The sequence below is a fragment of the Aythya marila genome (genome assembly GCF_965140915.1).
Source record: "Aythya marila genome assembly, chromosome: 2".
NCBI classification, from domain to species: domain Eukaryota; kingdom Metazoa; phylum Chordata; class Aves; order Anseriformes; family Anatidae; genus Aythya; species Aythya marila.
Window position 1 is genome coordinate 116,921,291 of NC_139043.1, and position 24,662 is coordinate 116,945,952.

Genomic DNA, 24,662 nt, shown 5'->3' on the forward strand with positions numbered 1-24,662 from the left:
CTCAGAATACAGACGACAAGTATATTAACTGATGATGTTAACGTGCTTGAAAAATAGAATAGGATAGCGAATGGTGCTGTCTAGTCCTTCCACATAGTTCTGTGATATAAGGAATGCTTTTAGATTCATTACTCCTAATTCCTGTTGGTTCATCATCTGTGTTTATTTTAGTACTTGATAATCCTTTCTTTTAGTACATTTTCTCACTTGAGTTAAGCTCCATTTTTGAATTTTAGCTTGTATTGTTGGAGTGCATTATACACGGCTTCATGGTTTGAATTCCTATTCATGTCAAGGCATACTAGTCAGCATCTTGGTTTGCTTTAGTTTGTCAACTCCTATGCATGTTGCATCTCCGCTGAGAGAAAAATCTTTCTGCCTGCATACTGCAATTATAGTTAAGGGGTTCAAGTAAACATTCTTATGTCCTATGACAGATCTGAGTTTTTTTCAGGACAGGATTCTTGTCTTTTTGCTCCGGGGAAATAACATTCTTCAAGGGATGCTCACCTGTCCATTCTGTTCCTTTTTTCAGATATGCAAGAAATATTTAGAGAGAAGCAGCATGAGAAGAGAGGTTTATTTTAATCCAATAGATAGATTTAGTTTTCTAGTGACAACAAGCTAATATTATACATGCCACATAATTTTTTAGTATGTGCAGGGGCAAGATATTAGAAGTACAAGAGGACAGAAAATGAGGCAAGAAAATTACTTTCCTTCATGTTTGAAGTTAAGAGACTTGGTTGCTTTTAATGGCAAATTGAAAAGATTACATGAAGTTCTCCCACTCCCAACAATAACAACAACCCATAGCTTGTAAAAACACGTTCTGTTTTTTAGCAAGTTTCTGTATGCTGAAAATCGTATTAGGAAGACAACACTGCCTATATCCTCCCTTCCAAGCAGGCACTTCAGCTCAATCCATATGGGAATGGATGTGTTGCAGTACCTCATTTTTAGGCAAACCACCAGTGGTTACAAGCCTCAGGCCTGTGTTAGATAAGCTCTCCTTACCCCACTCCCTGGGAAGCCTGGGTGAGTGTAGCACATCTGTACTGCAAATAGACTGTGACGCAGTCACTCCGACTACAGGCAGCCTCATCTGCTAAATCAGTATTGCATGGTGCAATAGTGCATGAATGTACCAGCACAGACTTGAAAGTACTTTCTACATGTATTTGCAAAGTGCTACAATTAACCGAAGCTTTTTTTCCACTCTCTTTGAGAGCGCAAAACTAAATTTTGCCTCAAAGTATAGTTGGAATCTGAACCACGTATTTCTGTTACTGTATTACTTCTTCCCTAGAGTTAGCCAGATTTGTTTCATTCTCTCATAAAAGGGCAGGAGGACATAAAACGGGATGGGAGACTTTTTCTCCCCCATAAGAGCAAAGTCCTGAATGCAGAATTCTCACTTTCGAGGATAGTGAACCATTACACTGATGTATTTGTATGAGTCTAATACCTGTTTTAATGGGATTATTTCTCTTTGCATACATTTGCAGAAAAATGATCCAAGCAACATATCATTAGCTAAAGGCATTTTCTCTTCTCACACTTGTGTGAGGTCTAGCTTGGAAGGTACTGACGGAGTGCCTGCTAGACTGCAGTTCAGTGGGACAACACCTACTCTGAGATACTTTTCTGAGACTGGACAGTGAACAGCTCAGAAAAAAACAACAACACAGAACTAGGTAAAACTTCTCAAACTTTCAGATATATGTAAATACCTTTTTCTTAGGAACCTGTCAAATATTGTCTACGTGATTTCTTCTTGGTAAATTTAGCACTTGCATTGCTATTATACACAAGTTTTCTTGTTCAAGGGCTCACTCCTTCTGACTTCAAGCATATCCTCCAAAGCCATTGACTGAAAGAGCTTACAGGGGGAAACCTTCAAAACGTTATTGTTTTCTTCTGTTGAATCTGTAGAAACTTGTACATTAAACCGGTTAAACACCAATTAGTCATCACTGCCACAGGACATTGTTTTTTACTATATATTGTAAAAACAATGAAATAAACATAAGCATTCTAATCACTTTTACGATGTCTATCAAATCGGTCCATTAAAGCCTTCCATATGCTGCCTGGGATCGTTTGGTGCTTCTTTATCAAAGCCTGAACTGCACTCTTTGTCTGAAAAGAGAGGAGAAAGTTGGCCTTTACATACCTACATATGCAATAACGAACAGTACAATCACTGACTTCTTCTCACAGTTTTAAAATGTATCCAGGCAGTTCACATACAGGTCTACTTTAAGAAAAAAAATGTTGTCTATTACTTTAGCTAGTTATCCTAACAATGCTCTCCTTGAAAAGGAAGGGAATAAAAACATTGAATTGCAGTTTGGATAGGCTTAAATTATTGGTACTTACCAAACGTGAGATTTACTACGTCAAAGTAGCCTTTAACATATGCAGACATTAAGCTTATGCAACTTCCATCCCTGAAGGCTTTCAAGAGCACTGGTTACAACCTCACTGACCTAGTCTGATCCCATGCTGTGATCAGGAATTCGGACCTCCATATATCCTCCCCAACAAGAATTCTTCTCTGAGTTTATCATATTCAGCATGCACATAAGACACACATCTAAATTCTGTTTACTTTTACTCCAATATCGCAGATTTGAATGCAAGTTTATGACAAGGGTGCATAAAATATTAGGTATTTCTGCTAGTGATAAGGAAATAGTATCTCAGTTTTTCCTGATGTATTTAAAATTGAACTAAGGGGAGCCAAGTGCTAGTGATCTACTCCAGAGCAATGGTAGAATATCACTGGGAATATAAGAACAGAGTAGCTAAACTTTTCCTGACACATTCAATTCCTCGCTCCTTTCCAAGGCGGGATCAGATGGCTGTCAGCCAGACCACTGCTCTCATCTCAAACACAATTTAAGTCTTTAACTAATAGGAGACACAGAACACCTAATGTTCTTCCCACTGAAGTAGGTGGTCAAACACCTGACCAAGTAAAGCAAATCAATTCCATGCGAACTTTAAATTTCTCTTTTGCAGGTCCACAAAATACTGTTCCCCCAAAATCCAGGAATACGAGAAAAAAGTCTTAGTAGGAATTTTGTATGCAGCCTCCTAAGCCTGCTAAGAACAAACTCTACAGCTTGCTGGGATGGTTCTCTTGTAACCATCTGTTATAATAACCTTTAAGAAAGAACCTTACAAGAAACTTGTCGTTCTGGTTTTGCTGTTAGAAAGCCCAGAAAAATCTGCTGTGGATACTTAAATAAATAAATAAATAAATAAATAAATAAATAAATAAATAAATAAATAAATAAAAATCAAGGCGGCTTTTAGATCACTAATTTCTAACCAATGTTTTGATCTATGTATTCCTAGACCATACCAGGTTGTTTTTAATACATCCCTCTTTTCATCTTCTATGAAAAGTACAAGAACACGCATTTTCTGTAAATTAGTATTTTGAAAAATGCCTAAATCCTGAATCTATAGACATTTTTATGTTCCTAGGCTCCATTGATTTCACCAAGCTGTAGGTACTCAAAATATTTCTGTATTTTGGATGAAAATTTTTTGTCGCTGATGTTTTTCTTTTGAAAACAAGGCTGAAGCTGTTATTTAGACAAGTTTCTCAAGACATTCGTTCTATATGAAAATTATTTTCCTAGTTACTGAAAACTGAACTGAAAACCTAGCTTATATCATTTCAGTTATCGAGGTTATCGACAGCATGCAAGAAACAAAGTTAGCATTCCCAGGAAGACAGAGCTCACCTGCTTTGAAGGGGTAAGTGCATCCAAATGACCTATTACTACGTCAGTACATACTGGTAAGAATCCATCCATTTTATAATCCTGAAGCTTAACTGCCTATTACTTCAAGAAGCTAGTAAAAGGGTACTTGTCTTTTTTCAAGTGTACAAAAAATGGTTTCAAGTGCATATATAATAGAGCACAAGATGTGTAGTTCAATACTGCAAGTAGAGCCAACTTACCTTTTCAACTAACTCATCTGTAGTTATATTTGGATCATAAGGGATTGGTTCCCCTATATACGTGCGAAATTTAACTGGAAGTCCTCCATATGGAGGAGTAAATGGCAATCGAGTACTTTCATACAATTTTCTGAAAAATCCTGTAACAGTTAAAGGAGGAAAAAGTGAGATTATAATCATTGAAAACACAATACAAACTTGAAATCTGATGGATTTGGAAGACTCCTTAAAAATGCATGCTTTATCTGACAATCAAGATGAAATTACAGGATTTAGGTAGTTGTTCACTAAAACAAAGCTTAATATAATTAATAGATCACTAAAATAAGACTTCATTAAAGAATCAAATCACACAGCCCCAACCAGTTACACACAAGCTAGTTCAATATTTGAGATACCTCTGACCCCTAGCAGGCATGTTAGAGAAGCTAAATTAAAGAGTCTGAAAAACAAAGTCTAGAAGAAAAGTGAGACAAATCTAAGAGAAGAGTGGAGGAAACATGCTAAATACTTAAATATATATTTAAAGTCCTTACTTCGTTCTTTAAACATCCTGTATCCTTCTCGTACATTTTGAGTGTACATTGGAATGATGGGCTATGGAATCATGAAAAACATAGGTAAAAATGTTATACAAAGGTTGAATTTATTTTTTAGTTTCTGTTAATGCAGCTAAGAAAATGAATACAGAAGATAATCATCAGTTGGTCAGGCAGCAAACATGAAATTTTGTTACCACTGATACACTGAGAGCTGAGTAAAGCAGTGGCAGTTCCTTGTATTTGGAACTTATCTGACACTCCTGCACTGGAACTTCTGATCATTTATTAACATTCACATCTCAGTTTGGGACACAGATGCATGCTAAACATTTTTCTTAGAAAAGCATGGACAGTCAGACAGTGCATCACCTCCCAGTAGCCAACAGATCGCTGAATGTTTTCCACACCATAAGTGATCACGACAGAAGCTCAAACTTCTGTTCTGCCTAAAGAAGACAATACATCAACAAGCTTCTTCACACTGCCATTAAGCGCCTTTATCAGGACATTGGTTCCGAGTTTTATGTCTCTGAACCCATTGTGGAAGCCCATCCTGGCCCTCAGGAATCTTACCTGAAGGCTGTACCAATGAAACTCATGTGTTTTCAGAAAATTCTGGTAGATGCATTTTTTTTTTTCCCAAATGAAATTTAAAAAAAAAAAAAAGGAGTAAAACATGCTGAATCATAACAAAGAACTATTTTTTGGCCATGATGAACAATTACATATCCTCTCTGCAATGATCAGGGAAAAAATTATAAGTGAGCAATACAAATTTTGTGGATTTGTTGATAAGCAAGTATGGCCTGAAACTGTCAGCTTCACACAGGTCACTGATAGAGGAAATCTATATAAGCCTGCAGAATTTACAAAATTCACACAATTGATATTACTTTTAATGACAGCTCCTATTTAGGGCACTGAAATAAATATACTAATATGATATTTTCAGCAGCTAGTCTGCTCTTCATTCATGGCTATCAAATATGTATTTCTTTGCTTATGTGGGAGAAGATACTGAGCAGAGCTAACCAAATTATCAAAATTATTTATTTTGCAATGTGGAAGTTACCTTTAATAAAGAGGCACATTGTTTAGTAGATATATTTATGGAGATAACCCAAGGATGTACTCATTCAAATACTGGGAAGAATTTTAGTTTTCACAGATGTTACAAATATTATCCTCCATTACACTGTTTTTAGAAAGCTGGTTTCTAGTTGAACTTAGAAGTGATTAAAATTGAACAATTAACATCCCAAGTGAAGGCATTTTTAGAGACCATCATGCTAGTCTGCACGAAAGTTTTTTTCTTCTTTTTCCTATTCGTAACCGCATGTTTTAGCTAAAAAGATTAAATATTGTGCCATAATATTCCAACAGACAGGGAAGTCCACACTCCTTTCAAGCAATTAACTAATACCTGCTCTCTTGAGATGATATTATGACACAAGAACATGACTTCATACCTTTAACTCCCTCCCCACCTTCTGAATGTTCAAACCTACAGCTATAAATGTCCTTGAAGCGCATCCTGCCTGCTACAGCAAAGGAAAAAAAAAAAAGTGAGCATACACATGCAACATAAGATGCACTGTTCTTTTGGGACACTTAGCTGGGAGGAACAAGTACCAGAGATTTCCAGAGACTTACAGTACAAGTACAGCTACTTAGAGCACTGTACAGCTGTATCATGGAAGTCTGCATGGAGAATGGAGCACAGTAGCCCATGGAAATGAACTGCTGTTGGTGTAAGAGTTAGCCCTGGTTTCACTATACTGTGATGCAGTGCAGTACTTAGCTGTGAGCAGGCAGATGATTAAATCCTTGGGTTTGACTCAAGGATTATTCCAGCAATACAATATCAGAATCATATTTTTCATTTCTGATGTTTTAAAGGGCAACTGAATCAACGCTCTCATAGCAAAACAAAATTAGAAGAGCAACTTCAAAAATACATATTTTTTTTTCTGAATATATTAGCCCTATGATTGTGCTGTTAGAAAGACACAGAGCTTCAATAGCTGTTTACAGCAAGGCATCTATCTCGGGCAGGCAGACAGAGAAAGCCTAGTGATTATTTGGTAACCTCTCAGCTTCTGATTCTTTTTTCTCAGTTATTTTTAGTCCATCTTATTGGCTTTTCTGGATGCAGACTTACATCCTGATTAAGTCTGGCTTTTCCGCCTGTGCCTTAGAAGCGCATACCTTGAGTAATCTGTGTTAACTGATATTACAGTAAAAGCTTAAAAGTGAACTACCTTAACATCCTGCTGAAAGGCAGCAAGTTGGTGTATCAAATAAACTCCATAACAGAAACCAATTTATGTTTCTCAGCTCCCACAAACATTGCTGCTTTTAAGTTGCCATTTGCGAGGAAAGTGATACTGTATTAAAAGGTTTATATCTTTCCCTTTGGATGTACATATAAAATGTAAGTGGGAGTCTAAAAAAATAACACGTTATGCATTTATTGCAGTGTCACTGACTGAAACAAAAAGTTTTGCCATTTCTCTGCCTGAAGTTAAAATCACGTGTTACGAATAAGAAAGTGGTCAGCTCAAGAAGCATTGCAGAATGCAAGTAGATGCTCACATTCAGCCCACCTCATCAGTTTCTCAAAGTAAGGTCTGGTATAATAGTATAAATAAATAAGCAAGAAAAAGACCTAAGTAAATCCAAATAAAGAACTCAAAGCAACGGAGACCATTTAATGAGAAAAAAAAAAATACATATATCAAAAATATCAGAGGTACATAAAGCTGTGGTAAAAAATCCTTCAGAATAAGGAGTTATGGGAAAATATCATAAATTAACTCTTAAAAATAACCAGTAATATCTTCTAAAGTCATACAACTACTGGACACTTTAAAAATAGCACATTAAGTTTCTGCTATTAATTGTCTATGTCATTTAAAATGGTGGAAAGCCATCAAGACAAAACACTTAAATATTAGGAAAAATGCAAGAAAACGTTTTTTTTGCTTTAAGGAATCTGGCAAGCAACTAAAAAAGTTTTTGCATGCAATGATCAGCTGATGAACAACAGAGAAACTAGCAGCATTCAGTTCTTAGGCTGATAAAAAGTGGTACACACTATATATGAGTTTATGCCTGTAACAGAGGCACAAGCCAATCCACAGGGCCGATTAGCTGAGAAGGAATAATCACAGAATCACAGAATCACAGAATTTCTAGGTTGGAAGAGACCTCAAGATCATCGAGTCCAACCTCTGACCTAACGCTAACAGTCCCCACTAAACCATATCCCTAAGCTCTACATCCAAACGTCTATCTATAGGTTTAATTTGCAATGCTGGAACTGAGCTGGATCACACCCAGCCAACTCAAAAATCACAGAATAGTTGAGGTTGGAAGTGACCTCTGGAGATCATCCAGTCCGAAATCCCTGCTCATACCGGTTAGCCTCCAGCATGTACTGGTGCTTGGGGTTAGCATCCCCTATGTGCAGGGCTTGGCATTTCCCTTTGCTGAACTTAATGAGGTTTCTGCCTACTCACTGCTCCAGTCTCTCAAGGTCTTACTGGAAGGCAGCACAACCCACTGGTGTACTGGCCACTCTTCCCAGTTTCGTACCATCAGCAAACTTAGTGAAGATACGCTGTCCCATCATTCAGATAATCAACGAAGAGTTAAACAGTGTTGGACCCAGTATTGACCTGCGGGTACTGCACCAGTGACCAGCCTCCTGCTTGACTGTGTGCCAGTGATCACCACCTTCCCAGCCCAGACATTGAGCCAGTCCTCAATCCATCTCACTGCCTACTTATCTAGCTCAGATTTCCTCAGCTTGTCCATGAGGACGTTGTGGCAGACAATCAAAAGCCCTACCAAAGTCAAAACAGACAGCATCCACTGCTCTCCCCTCATCTCCACACCAGTCATCTCATCACAGAAAGTCATCAGATGGCTATAACTGACCATCACCATCCCCTTGCACTTTGTATCTGAAAGGGGTTTCCATTATTAGTGGCTCCATTGTTTTCCCTAGGAACTGAGGTAACGCTGGCTTGCCTGTAGTTACCCACACTCTTCTTCTCGCCCATCCTGAAGACAGGTTTGATATTTACTTTTTTCCAGTCAACAGGAACCTTTCCTGATCACCAGGACTTTCCACAGACAATTGACAGTTGCCTTGCAATAACACCAGCCAGCTCCCTCGGCACTCATGGATTCGTCCCACAGACCAGACTTGTAATTAACTCCTTCTTTTTCTTTCTTCATCCTGTGTGCATCAGTGTACAAGCACTTCAGAGAAGCATCCAAAGCACATCAATTTCCCAGAAGCAGTATGAGAGCTTTCCCCCAACACTGTCCTACAGGTACTTCCTTATTTGCCTGCCTATGCTCAGGATGAGCTCACTTCAGCAGTTTTGTTGATTACCACGTCCCTACTGTTTACATCACCCTCGACCCTTTGCTAAATGAGCCTGTCCACGACTTCCTCGCCTGACTGAGGATTACTCCCTCCCTTCCCCTTAATCCCTAGGGATTAATCCCTAGTTTACCATCACCTGTTACAGGAAAGCAGGGCCTAGTTATATCGTGACAGCCTCCAACTAAAGGGGCTAGCTCCATAATTCCAGCATTCTTTTAACTTCCATGTGTGTATATTAAATTATAGAAAAGAAAGAAAACCAAAGTGTTTGAAGCACTATTTTGTAGGAAATTTACAAACAGTAGTTCCTGCTTATCTTTTACCTGACTAGATTCAAACTGGTTTTTGGCATAGATAAAATGCAGGCTCCTCCCCATTAGCCCACCAAAACTGAGGCACAGACAGAGGGAATTACTGAAGATCAGGTCACTGACATACTTAACTTCAATTGATACAAATATATGTCCATGAAAATCATAGATTTACATTAAATAGTAGTATTTTCCTTCTCTGACCCTGTATAAGCAGGGTAGTTACACAAGATGACGTGGAAACTGAGTGGGGAAATCTGCAGGCAAGAATTAAGGCTGAAACTACATTCCTGGCTTGTTTTTCATCAACTTTTCTAGAGGAAGAACTGTTAAACTTCCATAACATTAAATAAAGAAAATGAATGCGTATTCAAATGTGTAAAGTTATTTCTGTCTTGAAACCCTCCTGTTCAAGTAACCTATGGCAGGTTTGGAACTTCCATGTAGTTATTATGAAGACTGTAAAGTGTGTTTGGTTCTTCAGTTGATGGCTACACCATATGTTTAGTAAACTCAAAACAAGGTGATGCTAGTCTTCTTCTGCCTTCAGCCATGATCCAAGTATTAGGAAAGCACATGGATTGCTACATTACAGAGCAAGTTCTGTTAGTTTAGACGAGTCCATCCCCAGACTTGAGTCAACCTATGAGACTGGTTTGACCAGTAATGGAAAGGATGCAGCAAGGGTAAGCAGGAGCAATCAAACTCCAACTTTGTCAAAAGATGGACTCCAGTTAATACTGTAGCATAACCTTATGTAAGAAATTGTACATATGGTTAATGTTGCCCAGGCTAGTGTTAAATGCACAGCACCTTTTTTTTTTTTTTTTTTTTGGTAAGTGTTCTGTTATCTAAGGTATTTCTGGTCAAAGATTTACAGAGAAATATCAAAGATGCCCAAGATTCAGTGGAGTCTGCAAGTTAATTACAGGGATGCTCACCATACTGAAATCCCAGTGGCACTCTATTAAGGTCACTCAGAATTGTTTAACTCAATTTTTATTTAAAAAAAAAAAAAAAGACATTTCATTTAAGAGTTACATTATAAGGTCGCAAGTGAAGTGAAAACATCTGGCAAAATATTATTCAAATGTCTGAGGTAGCTTGAAAGACATATGAAAATAAAATTAAGCAAGATCACTTGTTGAAGTGACATTGCTTTCAGACTGCTCAAGTGTATTATTAATACAGAAGAGGAAAGACTATAAGGGAATTCAAAATGCACATACGAATTTGATTGGGTTTATCCTATTCAGACTGGTATTTTCTAGTAGTGGTAGTGTATAATATAAATGTTAGTCAAAATACTTCATATATGTCCGTGCTTTTTGAGAGAAGGGTAGAGAGGGGGAACAAAAGCACAGAAATGGTGATGCTCTTAAAAGGCCATACAACAAAGAGGTAGAAATAGGACTCCAGGTCTAAAAGTACTTTATCCATTGGATAATCCAATTCCTCTAATTGCTAGCATTTTGTTATCTCCCACAAGATTTCAAAGACAGATATAGTTATGAAGAAATACTAAACTGAAGCGTGCATTTTGCAAGCCTAGGTTCTTTTTAGTAGGAGTTTTGGCACAAATAACCAAAAGTTTGAGAATCAACATGTTGAATGGGGGACAGAAATAGATACAGATAGACACAAAAAGTAAAAAGAATGGCAACAAATTCAAGCCTTATGGGAAGAACTCCACTTCCTCTAAAAATTCCCTGTAAAATTCTCTTATATAGATGGAAAAGGATTACATTTATTTGGAAGGCCAAAGAAAAACACAGGAGAAGATGGGGCATTCGTAAGAATGTACAGAAGAAACTTAGGATTTTGCAATTCCATGAGAAAGCTCATGGCAGAATAGATGAAGCCTGGATGTATACTAGTACTGTCACAAACACTCACAGTGCAAGGTATGCTAAGTCTAAATTAAGAAAGAAAACTGGCCTCTACTTTTGATGATAGGAAGTGGCAGTTAGGAAAGAGACAGTGTCGCTGCTCTTCAAGCTCTATGCCATCCCAAATAAAGTTGTCTCCTAGAGTCTGTATCAGAGAAAGAGCTGCACACGTGGGAGTCTCACAGATGGGAAAACTCAGAGCCAGTGGTGGAAGCTTGTATTTGTAGATCATCATCCATATGGAAAATCTAAATGAAACTGTGTCCATGTGTACACGTATATTTTCACAGTGCGAATCAACACAGACACTCCTCTAGAGGAAAAGAGATGATGCTGATCAGACAACACCAAATACATTTCAGTGCTCTGCATCTACTTAGAACTAATTCTTGTCTTGTACCATTGACTGAACATACATTTGCAGCTGGAGCGTATTAGGTTCCACTTCTGGTTTAGTATCAGACGAAATGCATGCAGCTCTGGTACTCAAACATTATTCCATGATGCAAATGAAAGCATGGTAAGTGAAGGAGACAGAAAAACTGTTTCAGAAGTGCACATATGATTCCAACTCAAATGCTAACGTAGAAACACCTTGTGTTAAGCTGATGCAATCTTTCACAAACATTAAGAAAAGTAATGGCAAGAACAAATCCTGGAGCCTTTCAGAATATAAGAAAAGAAAGGAATGTAACGATATGATGTTAACAAACCACATGAGAATGACTGGGTACACAGAAGTAAAAGAAAGATAAAGTCAGAAAATAAATATAGTAGGATGGAAAAAAAACATAACATTGTGAATGACCACAGTGTAGATTCCTGAAATACAGTCGAGACATGTTAGATGCCCACAAGGCGGAACTGTAGAAACAGAACTGAGGAAATGAAGCTGTTGCAAGGCATCCAGGAAAAAAGGCTATACAGTTCCATGAAACTCATGCTCCCTATGGTTACTAAGTTTGAAGAAGGCAGTGGGCAAAGGAAAAGAAATCTCTACTCCCAAGTCTCTTCTTCTGTATGGAATATACTCCGATGCTTCTAAACTGCATTTTATAATGAAACTTGCATGCAATAAGCATAAACTCAGATTGGTAGCATAATACTCACCACTTTTGCATCTAGAGCAACCTGAGCAAAGCCTTTTCGATTTCCCCACATGAGCTGATAACTTTCATCACTGAATAGTGCTTCTCTAACTCCACCTGGTGATATAGACACTAGGTGACCATTCTTCAGTGCACTGAGACACTCCTCCCTCGTACCTGGCATAACACCAGTCACTTCTAACAGTAACTTGAGTCCTGTAATAAATAAGCAGCATGTAAGAACAAGTTTACAGCTAAACAAAAAAAAAAAAATCTAATAGCTGTGTTTAGACTAAGGCAAATTTGTACTAAGTAAATAAAACATGTACAGAGTAAATATTGGCTAAGTGACAGTGTTTTTGCCCAAATGTTATAAAGATAAAACAGTTTATCAAGAGCACCACCATAAGCCAATGCCTACATATGCTCCTTTCCATAATTATCAAGCCAGCAGCTATGCAACTGAGACTTGTGCCTCATAGCTAGATATCTGAAAACAAACATCTAATTCTTCCTCCTGCTTTTTAAATAGGTTTTAATGTAGAAGAATTATCTTTTTCAGTACAATACAGGTTATTGCAAAAATAAACACCTAACAAACACATAATTTAAGTGTTCTTTTAAAATGTAATTTTTAACATTATAAACATTAAGGTTTTTAAACTGTAAAATTGAGTGTTCTGTGGTTAAATTGCAAACTACTTGGGTTAAATTGGGCTGCTGTATGACTCTTTAGATGCATGAATGGCCCAAGTTAAGAGGACAGTTTCAGCATTGCACAAACCAGTGAACGGTTCACACAGTTTATGACACCAAGTTGGGTGGAACTGTTGATCTGCTCGATGGCAGGAAGGCTCTACAGCAAGATCTGGATAGGCTGGATCAATGGGCCAAGGCCAACCATATGAGGTTCAACAAGGTTAAGTGTCAGGTCCTGCACTTGGGGCACAACAACCCCATGCAACGCTACAGGATGGGGGAAGAGTGGCTGGAAAGCTGCCTGGGAGAAAGGGACCTGGGGGTATTGGCCAATAGCCGGCTGAATATGAGCCAGCAGTGTGCCCAGGTAGCCAAGAAGGCCAGCAGCATCCTGGCTTGTATCAGAAACAGTGTGGCCAGCGGGACCAGGGTAAAGATCATCCCTCTTTACTCAGCTCTGGTGAGGCTGCACTTCAAATACCCTGTTCAGTTTTGGACCTTTCACTACAGGAAGGACATCGAGGTGCTGGAGCATGTCCAAAGAAGGAAAACAAAGCTGGTGAGGGGCCTGGAGTACAGGTCTTATGAGGAACTGTTGAGGGAACTGGGCTTATTTAGCCTAGAGAAAAGGAGGCTAGGGAAAACCTTAACACTCTCTACAACTACCTCAAAGGAGGTCGTAGCAAGGTGGGCTCTTCTCCCAGGCAAGAGGACAAGTAGTATTAGTCAGTATTACAGAGCCACTCTTTCACAGTAATTTTTTCAAACAAGTTGCACCCTACTCCAGGTGTTGTTCAAAAATACAGATTTGACATCATACCCCACTGCAATGTCTACCCCATGCAGAGGGCAGGCTGGTAATTAATATCCTACTATTCTGCACTCATAGCTCATTTCTGATGAAGCAGCATTAGATTAATAACATAGTCCTAACCTACACTTTCTAATGAAGCATGAAATTTCATCCAAATACGTCTATTTGTTGGCTTTAGAGTATCTTATCAGTATTTTTATGACCTTTTATTTACCAAGCAGGGCATTCTACTCTGTTTTGCTTTCTGCATCTACCAGCTTACTCCCCCGGCTTTTAGTTTAAAAGCTGCCTTCAAGGCGTAATAAATATTAATTCCACAAAAACTAGCAACGGTTTGATTGAATTCATGATGCCTAAATAGAAAAGAATGTGTTCTTACCTGGTAAACGAAAGACAAAATGATCGGCTACTGACAGACAAAGTCTTTTCTTCCAGAGAAACAGCCTAGATAAAAAGTAAAGGTAGTCTATGGGAATAGCTCCGTGGTAGTAAACAAGAATGCCTGGTCCTTCTGGTAGGTTTTCCACACCATGAAGTTCATAACCTGTTTGGGATGTAAAGCAACACACCAACAGTGACAGCTGTAAATTATATGGCAATTCAAAACATTTTTTTTTTTTTACTATCCTTTATTAAAGGACTTCTGTAGAGTTGTAAAAGCCTCTGCAGTAGCTTTAAAAGAATTATGTTCTGGATGGAATGTTCAATTAACAGCAAAGAAAAAGCCCCTCAACCACCACAGATTATCCTACTCAATGGACTAACTTGTTGATCAATTTAACCATCAGATCAGACTCTAACCTGACATTGAAACAGAACTGTTGCCCGTTAGGAACTTTTTCCACCTCTAAGTGCAATAAAAAACAAACAAGAAAACATTATCATACTGCTATGACTCTCATTCTCCTGATGAAACTGTTTCAGACGGACAAGGATTTCAAAGTTTGGGAATGGATGACCTTTTAGGTAAACATTCAAGTTACAAAGAGTTGGGCTGGGAACCCTTTCATTCTGATTTGACATAATAAAAAGTTGACCTGGTTTGCAGGCTCAAGTCCAAGACAGAATCCACAAGAATCCCACAGAAATTCTCTCCACGAGACTTAAATGCACTCACTTAACAAGGTTAGGGAACTTCCTCATGGGCATGGACTTCTATAAATACTTCTCCTGGCTCTTCCTACGTTTGATGTATGTTTCAGGTGGAACGAGAGTAGGAAGCTAATGCATACAAAGGCTTGAGAAAGCCACAGCTTCCACTAACTAAAAAAAAAAAATCTATTCCATCTGGTCTGCCTTTATCTCTATCCCTGCTACAGCTCCTTTCATAAGCCATTTGAAGAGAAGGACAGGGATGGTACAGGCAGGGTCCTAGCAAGAGGTGGACAAAGTTTTAGACTGCAGTATACTTCACAATTACTCAAAAAAGTTGTGAGGAAGGGTAGCAACATAGAGAGCCTGTTGTTCTTTATCCTTAGGGCAGCAAATTAAGTCCTGCTAATAGTCTTAAACTACACCTGTGGTAAGAACAGGTGCCTAGCTTGTGGCACAGAATTTTCCTAGGGATTAGGGTGTGGTGAAAGCGTCTAAAGGTTAAATATAACATAACTGAAAAATCAGAGTACTTGTAAATTCTGCTACAGTACAAACAGAAATAATTCAATACCACATTTATTTTTCCATATGGCTCTTGGAATTATTTAAAATTTTCATAACAGAATAGTTTTCTCCAACTAAAAAGACAGTAATTACAGTTCCAAATAGTTATTTTTTTTGATCATATAAGCGGGTTACAAACAGCTACTAAATTAAAAAAAAAAAAAAAAAAAAAAAAACACATTTGCTTACAGAGAAGTTAGCAGAACTAACATTTACACCATCCCTCACTCAGAATTGTAATTCAAAGCTTCAGGCAAGTCATGTCACACTTACCATGCCATATTCTTGCATATATATCCCAAAAGCTTGCCACAGTTTTCCTTGCACTATCCCAAACTTCACTCAAGGGATCTTTTGTGGCTTTTACCTCATCACTCCTCTGATATATTAAAAGCAAAACATTAGTAAGGTAAATGAAAAAGAGGATTGTTAAAGGAACAATAAAAAAAATTAACATTGCACTAATTGTCACCGAGATGATGACCACGTGGAAAAAATATTTCTTTAGGTACTCCACAGCAGTCCATTCTTCCAGTATATAAGCAAGGTAGCTTAGGTAGGTCATAGGTAGCTGTCCTGAGGCACAGGATTCTCTTCTACCTATCATTTCCTGCATGAGAGAAGGGAAAAACTTTAATTTCTCTGATTATGCAAGCTTCTCATTTAGAAAAACGATTTACTGTGGAGGTAATTGATGCCTATTTTGCACAATTATACGTTATAGCACAGAGTTATATGTTTTTTCTCTCTCTGTCATGTTGATAGCTGCTTTACACTATTGCCTGTAAAGAGTGATGAGATTATCATATATACTTACGGATCTTTCGATACTGCTAGACAACAGGGACTCATGGTACAATGGTTGGAGCCTGGAGTACAGCCAGGGGATCAGAAAAGCAAGTTACACACCTTGGGAACACCTTTATTCCCAGCAGACCTTCAAGACAATTGAATGTTCGAACTATCAACCTCTGGAAAGTTACCAGCTACAACAGAAAGGCATTTTTATATTAAGCTCTTGGAGGATCCTGAAGGAAGTGTGAGGACCCATGGAACACATCCACTGTCAAAACCATTTATCTGTGTAAGATTTCTGTGGTTAAGTGACTTAATTTTTAGAAACTCAAAACGTTAGTAAGTGCTTTCAGCAGTTGGTCAAGAAGACTGCCACCAGAGGTCTGGGCTCTTTCGATCCTCCTCAGAACCCAGCCTTTGGTTCTGGTTGTTCTCAATTCGGTACCTAGGTGAGGGAAACCAACAGAAGAGTGAGTTACTGAGCTAGAGGAAGAGCCAGCAGGAAAAACCTGGACAACTGTGGCTCCTTCTGGAGGGTAAGAGGTGACTGGGACAGCATTTGCTACTGCTAGCAGCACTGTAAAAAGCAGCTCTTCCCTGCTGTTCCCCATCCATACAACCACACCAACACACCCTTCTTTCAGATTTTCCATGGGTCTAGTGGTATTTTTGCCTCAAATGCAGCTATTTCCTTAGTCTATTCCTGCACCTGGCTACCTGTCTTACAGCAGGTAACGGTCTCTCTAGTGTGCAACATGACAGCATCCCTTGCTTGCTTTAAGTCTTAAGAATTAGCCAGATATTATGATCATATTCAGCAATTCATAACTGAACGCAGCTTTTATTTACCCTAATCAGGTTACTGCTTGTTGAACAAGCAACTTTCCGGTCCAACACCGGAACAAGTACAAACAAGAAACAAATCACAGCTGCCAGTCAGTGCCAAGACCATAAAGCACGGCAAGCCCAGACTCTTCTGACTTCAGCTGACTACTTACAGGAGCAAACCTGTTCTACAGCACCGACTCCAACCCCCCATCTTTTTATTTCTCTAAAGCACTGGATAAAATACTTTGGTGAAGTGGTGTAAAACAGCTCCAGTACCACAGAGCTCAGCTCCCCAGGACACGGGATGGCTTCCAAGCCAAAGAAAACAAACACAGTAACTGTAAGAAGAGCAAACAAGGAGCACAAAGGAAGCAAGTACTGCTTTAAATCATGCTCAGCATGTCACAAACAAATGAAACCTACATGATAAATAACATCACTAAATTAGCAGAATTGTTTATGTACTGATGACAAATACCTGGCTAAGATGTAGCAAGATCTAGAAGTTCTCACTGAAGAGAGATTTTATAGGTAACATGAAAGACATAAAAGTAGTAGTCCGCATGATTTAGATATTAAAATCTCTACTCTGAAGGTGTTTAAGAAGGTTAAGGCTGATGGTGTGGTGCTACCCTACAGAAAGGGATGTAACTACTTGTTTGAAGTTGGTGATAAGGATAAGGACTACAAATCTTCAGTGCTTGTGAAGTGTGCTCTGCTGAAAGGGCCTAGGAGAAGGCAGTGTTAAGAGCTTGCCCCAGGCTACCGAATCACAAGTATTAAACGCTGCTGGGAGTAACTCATTCAACCTGTAGCATGGGCTGAAGGAAGGGATTTGGTGTTGTTAGGGAGGCTTCGGACTGGGAACAGAGACTATGACAGCCAGCAACATAATTTAGATCTCCTTGAATTTGGAGATAAAGCTTCCATACAGATAGTAAATATGCTGATAATAAAGTAAACATTTCTAACCATTATATGATCTGAAGATTAACTTGAATATATTGAACATGTCAATTGCCAAAGTTCCAGTCTAAGATTAATATGTCCAGGTATCTTCTAATACATAACACTCTTTGCAAAAAAAAATAAAAAAAAATTCCGTCTGACCTCATTTTTGGTAATTCTTGAAACACTAGGGGAAACCCAGAGGAATGGAAGAGATTTAATATCACTCCGAAGTCCCCCAAGAAAAGTAACTACAGTCTCAGCAGCCAAAGAAATCACCAGCGAGATTACTGAAAAGCTGGTACTGGACAAATGTAACTGATACCGCTCATTACAATTTTGTGGGAAATGACCTTGCAAACAAATGCACCTCAGTTCTTTGAGGGGTTGAGAGGTTTATATCTTGTGCAGGCTTTATGTGAGCAGCTGCTCAGATGCAACACCCACCTTTCCACCACCACTCTCCGCATCTGGCCCCGTCTACAGCAGTACCAGCTGGCTCCTTGCTAATAAATAACTGCTGGCACAAAGCAAAGTCACTACTGGGAGCAGCCCAAACTTAACCTGGCCTACAGTGATTATGAAAGTACATTACTAATGCCACTTGGCACTTTGTTTAAGAAAATAAAGCTCATTTTGACATCATCATTCGTTTCATATGTTAAGTGACATGAGAAGAAAGTTCCCATCAGTGCATCAGCAGAATGCCCACAAAATGAGAACTGATTCTGTATCCCATGTTATTTAGGATTTTCAGAATTTTCTTGTAATATTTATGGGATGTTACACTGATCAATGCAAACCATGTAACATCCCACTGATTCCTTCTCCATCTCAATTTTAATGTAATAGAAAATGATTTGCTAGATGGAAGACTACTGTATTTAATCTTGTTTGCTCTCAGACTAAAGTACAAATGAACATTGATTATTTATTCATTTCTGATTTAAAGTTTAATACATGCACTGAAAAGGGCTGCAGAAAAAAAAATTCAAAGACTTAAGTGTCCAAAAGTAATTTTAAAAACCTACAAAACAGGTATCAGCAGCACAGATTTGACTAAGGACACGTGAAAGTATTTGGCACACGTGGTGTGAGTTAACTTTACACCTGGGTGAGAGGGTGGCTGGGATACAAGCAAGTTCTACATCATTCCAGTTGAATCCAAGCCAGAGTGGAAAAAGTGACTGAAAAATTGACTAAGCGAGGAAACAAGAAGGAGCACGGCTTTTTCTGGTAGTTAGGATGCTCAACCAGATTTGAGTTCTAGCTCTCATACTTCAGCTGTACACTTCCTCCAACATTTTATAATGAAAGAACAAACTGTCAGCGGGGTTTCAATCATATGACATGAGTTTGAGTCCACCATGCCAAACACATCTCTCCATCCTACCTGTATAACAAAGGCCTACAACAGGACAGGACTTGGATTGTTGCCATGTCCTACTGGCTAGCTCTCACCAGTCCCTCACTGAAACCACAGACACAATTTCGCAGCATCCTTTCTGTCCAACACTACACAGAGAACTTACTACATACCTGTTGGAGTGCATGGTACAAAGCTTTTACTAAAGACCTGCTTGGTTATGCACTGCAGGACAACACAAGAGTTAACAGAACATTTACACATAACTGCTGTTTTGCCCCCAAGCCTGAGAGTTTTAGGGAAAGTTTCTCTCCTACTTTTATCAAATCTGAGCCAAGAGCAGCTCCCACGTTCTTTACAACTGAACAACCTGTAAAAAGCTAGCAAATGGGCACAGCGTTTTGTGAAAAACATTTTTCTGTTGTCTTGATATTTCCTTATCTCATCTAGCAAGGGAGATGAAGCGTTACTGTCCTGAGTGATCTCGTTGTTCTTTTAGAGAACAACATCTATGTTGACATGCAAGATGTTTGTTTTGGCTCCACCTATAAAGCATATCAAATTCCAGAGTAATAGCCATATCGACAATGTAGAATTACAGGTGATGTCACACGGAGACAGCACTAATGTCTCCCTACTTAAAGGGGAGCTCCCCTTCCAGCAGAAGACTCCTGTAGTACATACACATCATTCAGATCCCCAGCCCTCGCTGAAGTAGCATTTGACGATAAGGATAATTTTATCAGCTAACATGGTAATTCCAGGGAACAGAAAAGCAACAACAAGACTGTCACAAGAGACATGTGGCAGAAGAAAACAAAACCTTGCAGTTGCCTTTCAACTGCAACTAAAGACCTGATGATCTTGGTCTCAGTGCTCAGCAGTGTGTTCCTGGCAGTAAGCTCAGCAGATCCTAGTGGGATGAGCAGTGTTAAGTAGCTGGAGACTCTTCTGCATTGAATTTTTTTAAACCTGCTCTTCTGTGGCAGGCTCTTACTCTCTGCTCTGCCAAACTCAACCACTCCGTTCACAAGGGAAGCAACAGATCAGTTACAGCTCTACATCTTGCCTTTCAATGCAAATAAAATTCAACTTCTGTGTTTTCCAGAATTTTTTATAGCAGTTCCACAGAAAATAACTCTTCTGTTGTTCTCACACAGACATCACCTACTTTTCTTGCCACATAAACCCACGTACCTCATGTGTTGCTATGTTTCTACAGCTTTCCCCTAACTTAATGGATTATCAGCACATCCACCCCAAAACTGAAGGCACCATCCCTCCAAAGTAGGAAACTATCACCCTGTAAGCAATTACAGAGCCCAGCCCTTCTACTTTTGGTGGATACTCCAGATTTTGAATACACCAAGGGTACTTAACCCAGTGGATTTCTTCCCATCTACTTTCTTAGCACCCAAACACGTAGAATCAGAGAATCATTAGGGTTGGAAAAGCCCTCCAAGACCACCTGGTCCAACCACCCCCCTACCACCACTGTCACCCACTAAACCATGTCCCCAAGCACCACGTCCACCCTTTCCCTGAACACCCCCAGGGACGATGACACCACCACCTCCCTGGGCAACCCGTCGCAGTGCCTGACTGCTCTTTCTGAGAAGAAATGCCTCCTCATTTCCCCCCCCGGCCCCGGCCGAGAAGCGCCCCCCGCCGCCCCTCTCACCTGCCCGCGGCAGCAGCAGGCACCCCGCCGCGCCGCCCCTGGCCCGGCATAAGAGGCACGGCCACCCCCGCGCTGGGGAGAGGCGGGGCTGGGGCTGGGGCTGGGCCTGCCAGCCCCGGCGGGCTCCGTGCCCAAACCTCCATCTTTAAACCGACCGGGGTACGGAGCCTGATGCCGGTGCTATGGGGGAGCCGCTGCCCCCATAGGAAGGAAATGCCGGCGGGGGGGGACATAGGACCTTCGCCCGCCCGCCCTCAGAGTGCCCTGAACACCACCAGGGATAGGGCATCCACAGCCTCTCTGGGCAAAGGAAAGGGTCTTTTAAGGGCTTAGATGAAAAGGATGCCAGGCAGGCAACTAAATAAAAGGCTCCTAAACCTTGCAGTCATGGCTAAATTAAGCAGAATACCTTTCTGTGTCACTACTACTCATTGTGTGGCTAGTATGACAGAGGTCATATTTAGGCAGATAAGATCAATAGATACCAATTTTTAGGTTCGGGAAAGGATTAGCGTGACCTCTTTAGGACAGGTCCATCAATTTCAGTTGAAACTGGGCAAGAAATTGAGGGATAACAACGACTTGTAAATGAAGATGAGAGAAACCTACAATGTAGTTTCCTTAGTGAACACCAGTAACACACACACACACACATATATATATACACACATATATATATGATTAGAGTAAACTTCTCAAGATTGAAGAGGCTTATAAGGGAGGTTTCAGAGTTTATCTTTCCCAGGGTAAAGCATACTGATTCAAAACTGGCATGGGTCTTGAAGGCAGGCAAAATTGTCTGTCAACTGCCCTTCAGTGTGACACTGCCGTCACCCTTTCAGAAAGATCCACACAGACTTGAAAATATTCAGGGAACTAAGTAAGCATATTCGGTAGCACCATGACGAGGATTTTGAATGCTTGTCCAGCAGGATTTATTCCCAAGGAGGATTCTTCAACAGAGACTCCCTCCAAACTTTTGAAGAGTTTGGATTCAGCTGACGTGAGCAGATCGGCTTGCCACCTGCACTTCAGAAGATGCAGGGGACAGCAAGCAGTGCTCCCACCTGACCATCTCCTCACATACCCACATTCATCACAGTGCCGAGACAGAAACTGCTGTCACTGCACGAGTCCCATGAGATAAAAAATTATGGCTGCAGTACATTCCTTCCTGCCCATACCTTGGGCTATAGCTTCAGTTCAAGGAAGGTAATCACAAACTAGGTGAATGAAGAAACGCATTCACCAGTGATGCTTTTCTACTGGCTTCTGGCTTTTATGGGTCAAGACAGGTTAACAAAATGCAGAAATAAAGTGTTAAAAATTATAAAAGTATATTTACATGGTCAGTGCAGATAGAAAAAGGGTTGCATGTAATGTTTACCAGCCAATGCAAAATCTAGCTGAAATGAAGCAATTTGTTCTGTTTACATGTGATTTGTTTTCCTGTATTTGCATGACTGTACTGTCCTGCAAAGAATCTGCATAGAAATGAAGGAACTAAAACTACTATTGAAAAACAGAAGTATAATGAAATAACAATCATGGATATTGAAAGGTGCATTGGAATAAAGAGTATTGAATAGCACTGGAACAGGCTGCTTAGAAAAGCTGTAGATACCCCATCCCTGGAGGTAATCAAGGCCATGTTGGACGGGGCTTTGAGCAACCTGGCCTGGTGGGAGGTGTCCCTGCCCATGGCAGGGGGGTTGGAATTAGGGGATCTTTAAGGTTCCTTCCAACCCAAGACATTCTATAATTTTATGATTCTATAAAAAAGAACTTCATTGCTGTCTTTGCTATCCCTCTCTCTCTCTCTCTCTCTCTCTTTCAGAATAATCTTGAAGAATGGTTGGAAGTTTTTTCAGTTTTAGGGATCGAGGCCTGCAGCAGCATATTTAGATACGACGGGAGATTTCTGATGGCAGATAAACTACTCTTGTTATAACATGAAAATAAAATTTAAGAATTCAAATCTCATGGAATGAGAGAAGGTGTTAAAGAGATGCAAAATTTCAAGTCTGAAAGTTTAGATGAAATGATGGCCAAAAGTTTTAGAAAGACATTTTCAAAATAATTGAACAAATAGCTAGTGTACAATGCATATTATCATGAATACGGACATTCTATGAGAAATGAGAAAAAGGATATTACCAGTATAAGAAGCTGTTTCTTGTGAATCAGGAGCATATGTTAAATAAGGAAAAAACTATCTGAGATTTTGTACCTTCAAAAGAAAAGTAGCAACCAATGAAAATGAGAGAGAAATTAAAAGTTAATAGAGCTGAAAAAGTACTTTACTCTAATTTTGAACAAGGGCAATAAGATGGAACCTAGGCAGATTGATAGTAAAGATGAAAGACTGGAGAGTACAAAGGTGGAAGGAAAAAGTAATGTTCAGCAACTGTGAGGATGAGTTAGTTTTCTTCATCTATACCAGAAAAAACGTCTAGCAGATACAATTGCAGGCCAAGTAATAGAGATTTTTCAGTAGTTTCATGAAATTAAGAATACCAGATAACTGAAGAATAGCAAATTTAGCACCAATATTTGAGAAAGTAAGAAGAGAACAATTAGGATTTACCTGTATTTTAAGAAAACAGTAATTCTGGATGTCAAGAGATGGTAAATTCATGTCTAGTTTTCTAATTATAAATCCTAACAAGCTAACCCAATCTGTCTTTGCCAAAGAAACTAGGCTAAAAATAAAAATGAAAAATGAAAAGGAAAAAAAAAAAAAAAAAAAAAAAAGAAAGGAAAAAAAGAAACGTTGTTTCATCTATCTGAGCTGCATGAAAGTTTTTGATATGTTGTCTTATAGAAAACTGAATGTTTTTGATGTTCATCGAACCTGGCCAAAAGGGTGACAACACACTGTATTGAAAGAGGATGCCTCATGGTCTGCCTCATGAATAAATCATAAATGAAATGATTAAGCCATTTCAGCAGCATAAAGAGAATGGACTAATGAAATTTACTTGTAAGCAGTTTTGTAAGCATCAGTACAAAGAAGAACTATAATATTCTATGGGAAGATGAACAATCTTGATCATGAAACAATGGGGAAAAAGTTATTTCAGGAATAACTGCTAAAACACCATGGTTTAGGATGCAATGGTGTATACCATTGGTAGGAAGCATATCAGTGGAAGCCAATGAAGAGAAGACTGGACTATACAAACCAAATCACATTAGTGGCAGAGCTGCCAACTTGTTGAAACCATGGAAGGGATTTTATTAATAACCTTAGGGTTTATCTGACAAGAATTTCCTGTAAGATTAGTGAAAAGTTGCATCCAGTGTAGAGGCTGTAACCATGGAAGGCAGTACTGAAACATTCTTTAAAATACTGTATTTAAATGCATTTCCTTCCTGTTTGTAAAGATTAACTTAGATTGAAACAAATACATTAAAAAGTCCAAAAGATGACAAGGATGCAAAAGCTTGTCTTAGGAATAAGACAGAAACTTGTTTTATCTGCACCTAACAAAATGAAATTTCAAACAGGGCATCACTGTTGCCTTTATATAATTTGGGGGTTAAATTGGGAGAAAAGTAACTGAGTTAAAGGTCAGCTGAAGCACAGAATAAGTGAATTTTAATGGTCAGTCTGTAAGTTCAGCAAGTTTTATATTCAGGTAAGATTTCTAGCAAGAAG

At 39.2% G+C, this 24,662-nt stretch overlaps 1 protein-coding gene across 2 annotated transcripts; it reads right to left on the reverse strand.

Moving 5' to 3' along the window:
• Positions 1-1,608: 1,608 nt before the first annotated feature.
• On the reverse strand, positions 1,609-15,999 carry LOC309875333 (DGAT1/2-independent enzyme synthesizing storage lipids-like; the record flags this gene model as incomplete). 2 transcript variants are annotated; one of them, XM_082754666.1, is made up of 7 exons in its annotated part: positions 1,609-2,142; positions 3,983-4,122; positions 4,519-4,579; positions 12,234-12,427; positions 14,104-14,268; positions 15,657-15,762; positions 15,856-15,990. In XM_082754666.1, the coding sequence occupies 7 exons, from the start codon at positions 15,988-15,990 to the stop codon at positions 2,038-2,040; spliced, it is 906 nt and encodes a 301-aa protein (XP_082610792.1). In that variant the 3' UTR covers positions 1,609-2,037. The 2 variants fall into 2 exon arrangements, with proteins under 2 accessions (XP_082610792.1, XP_082610791.1); XM_082754665.1 differs by having other exon boundaries at positions 15,657-15,999.
• Between the last annotated feature and the right edge of the window lie 8,663 nt (positions 16,000-24,662).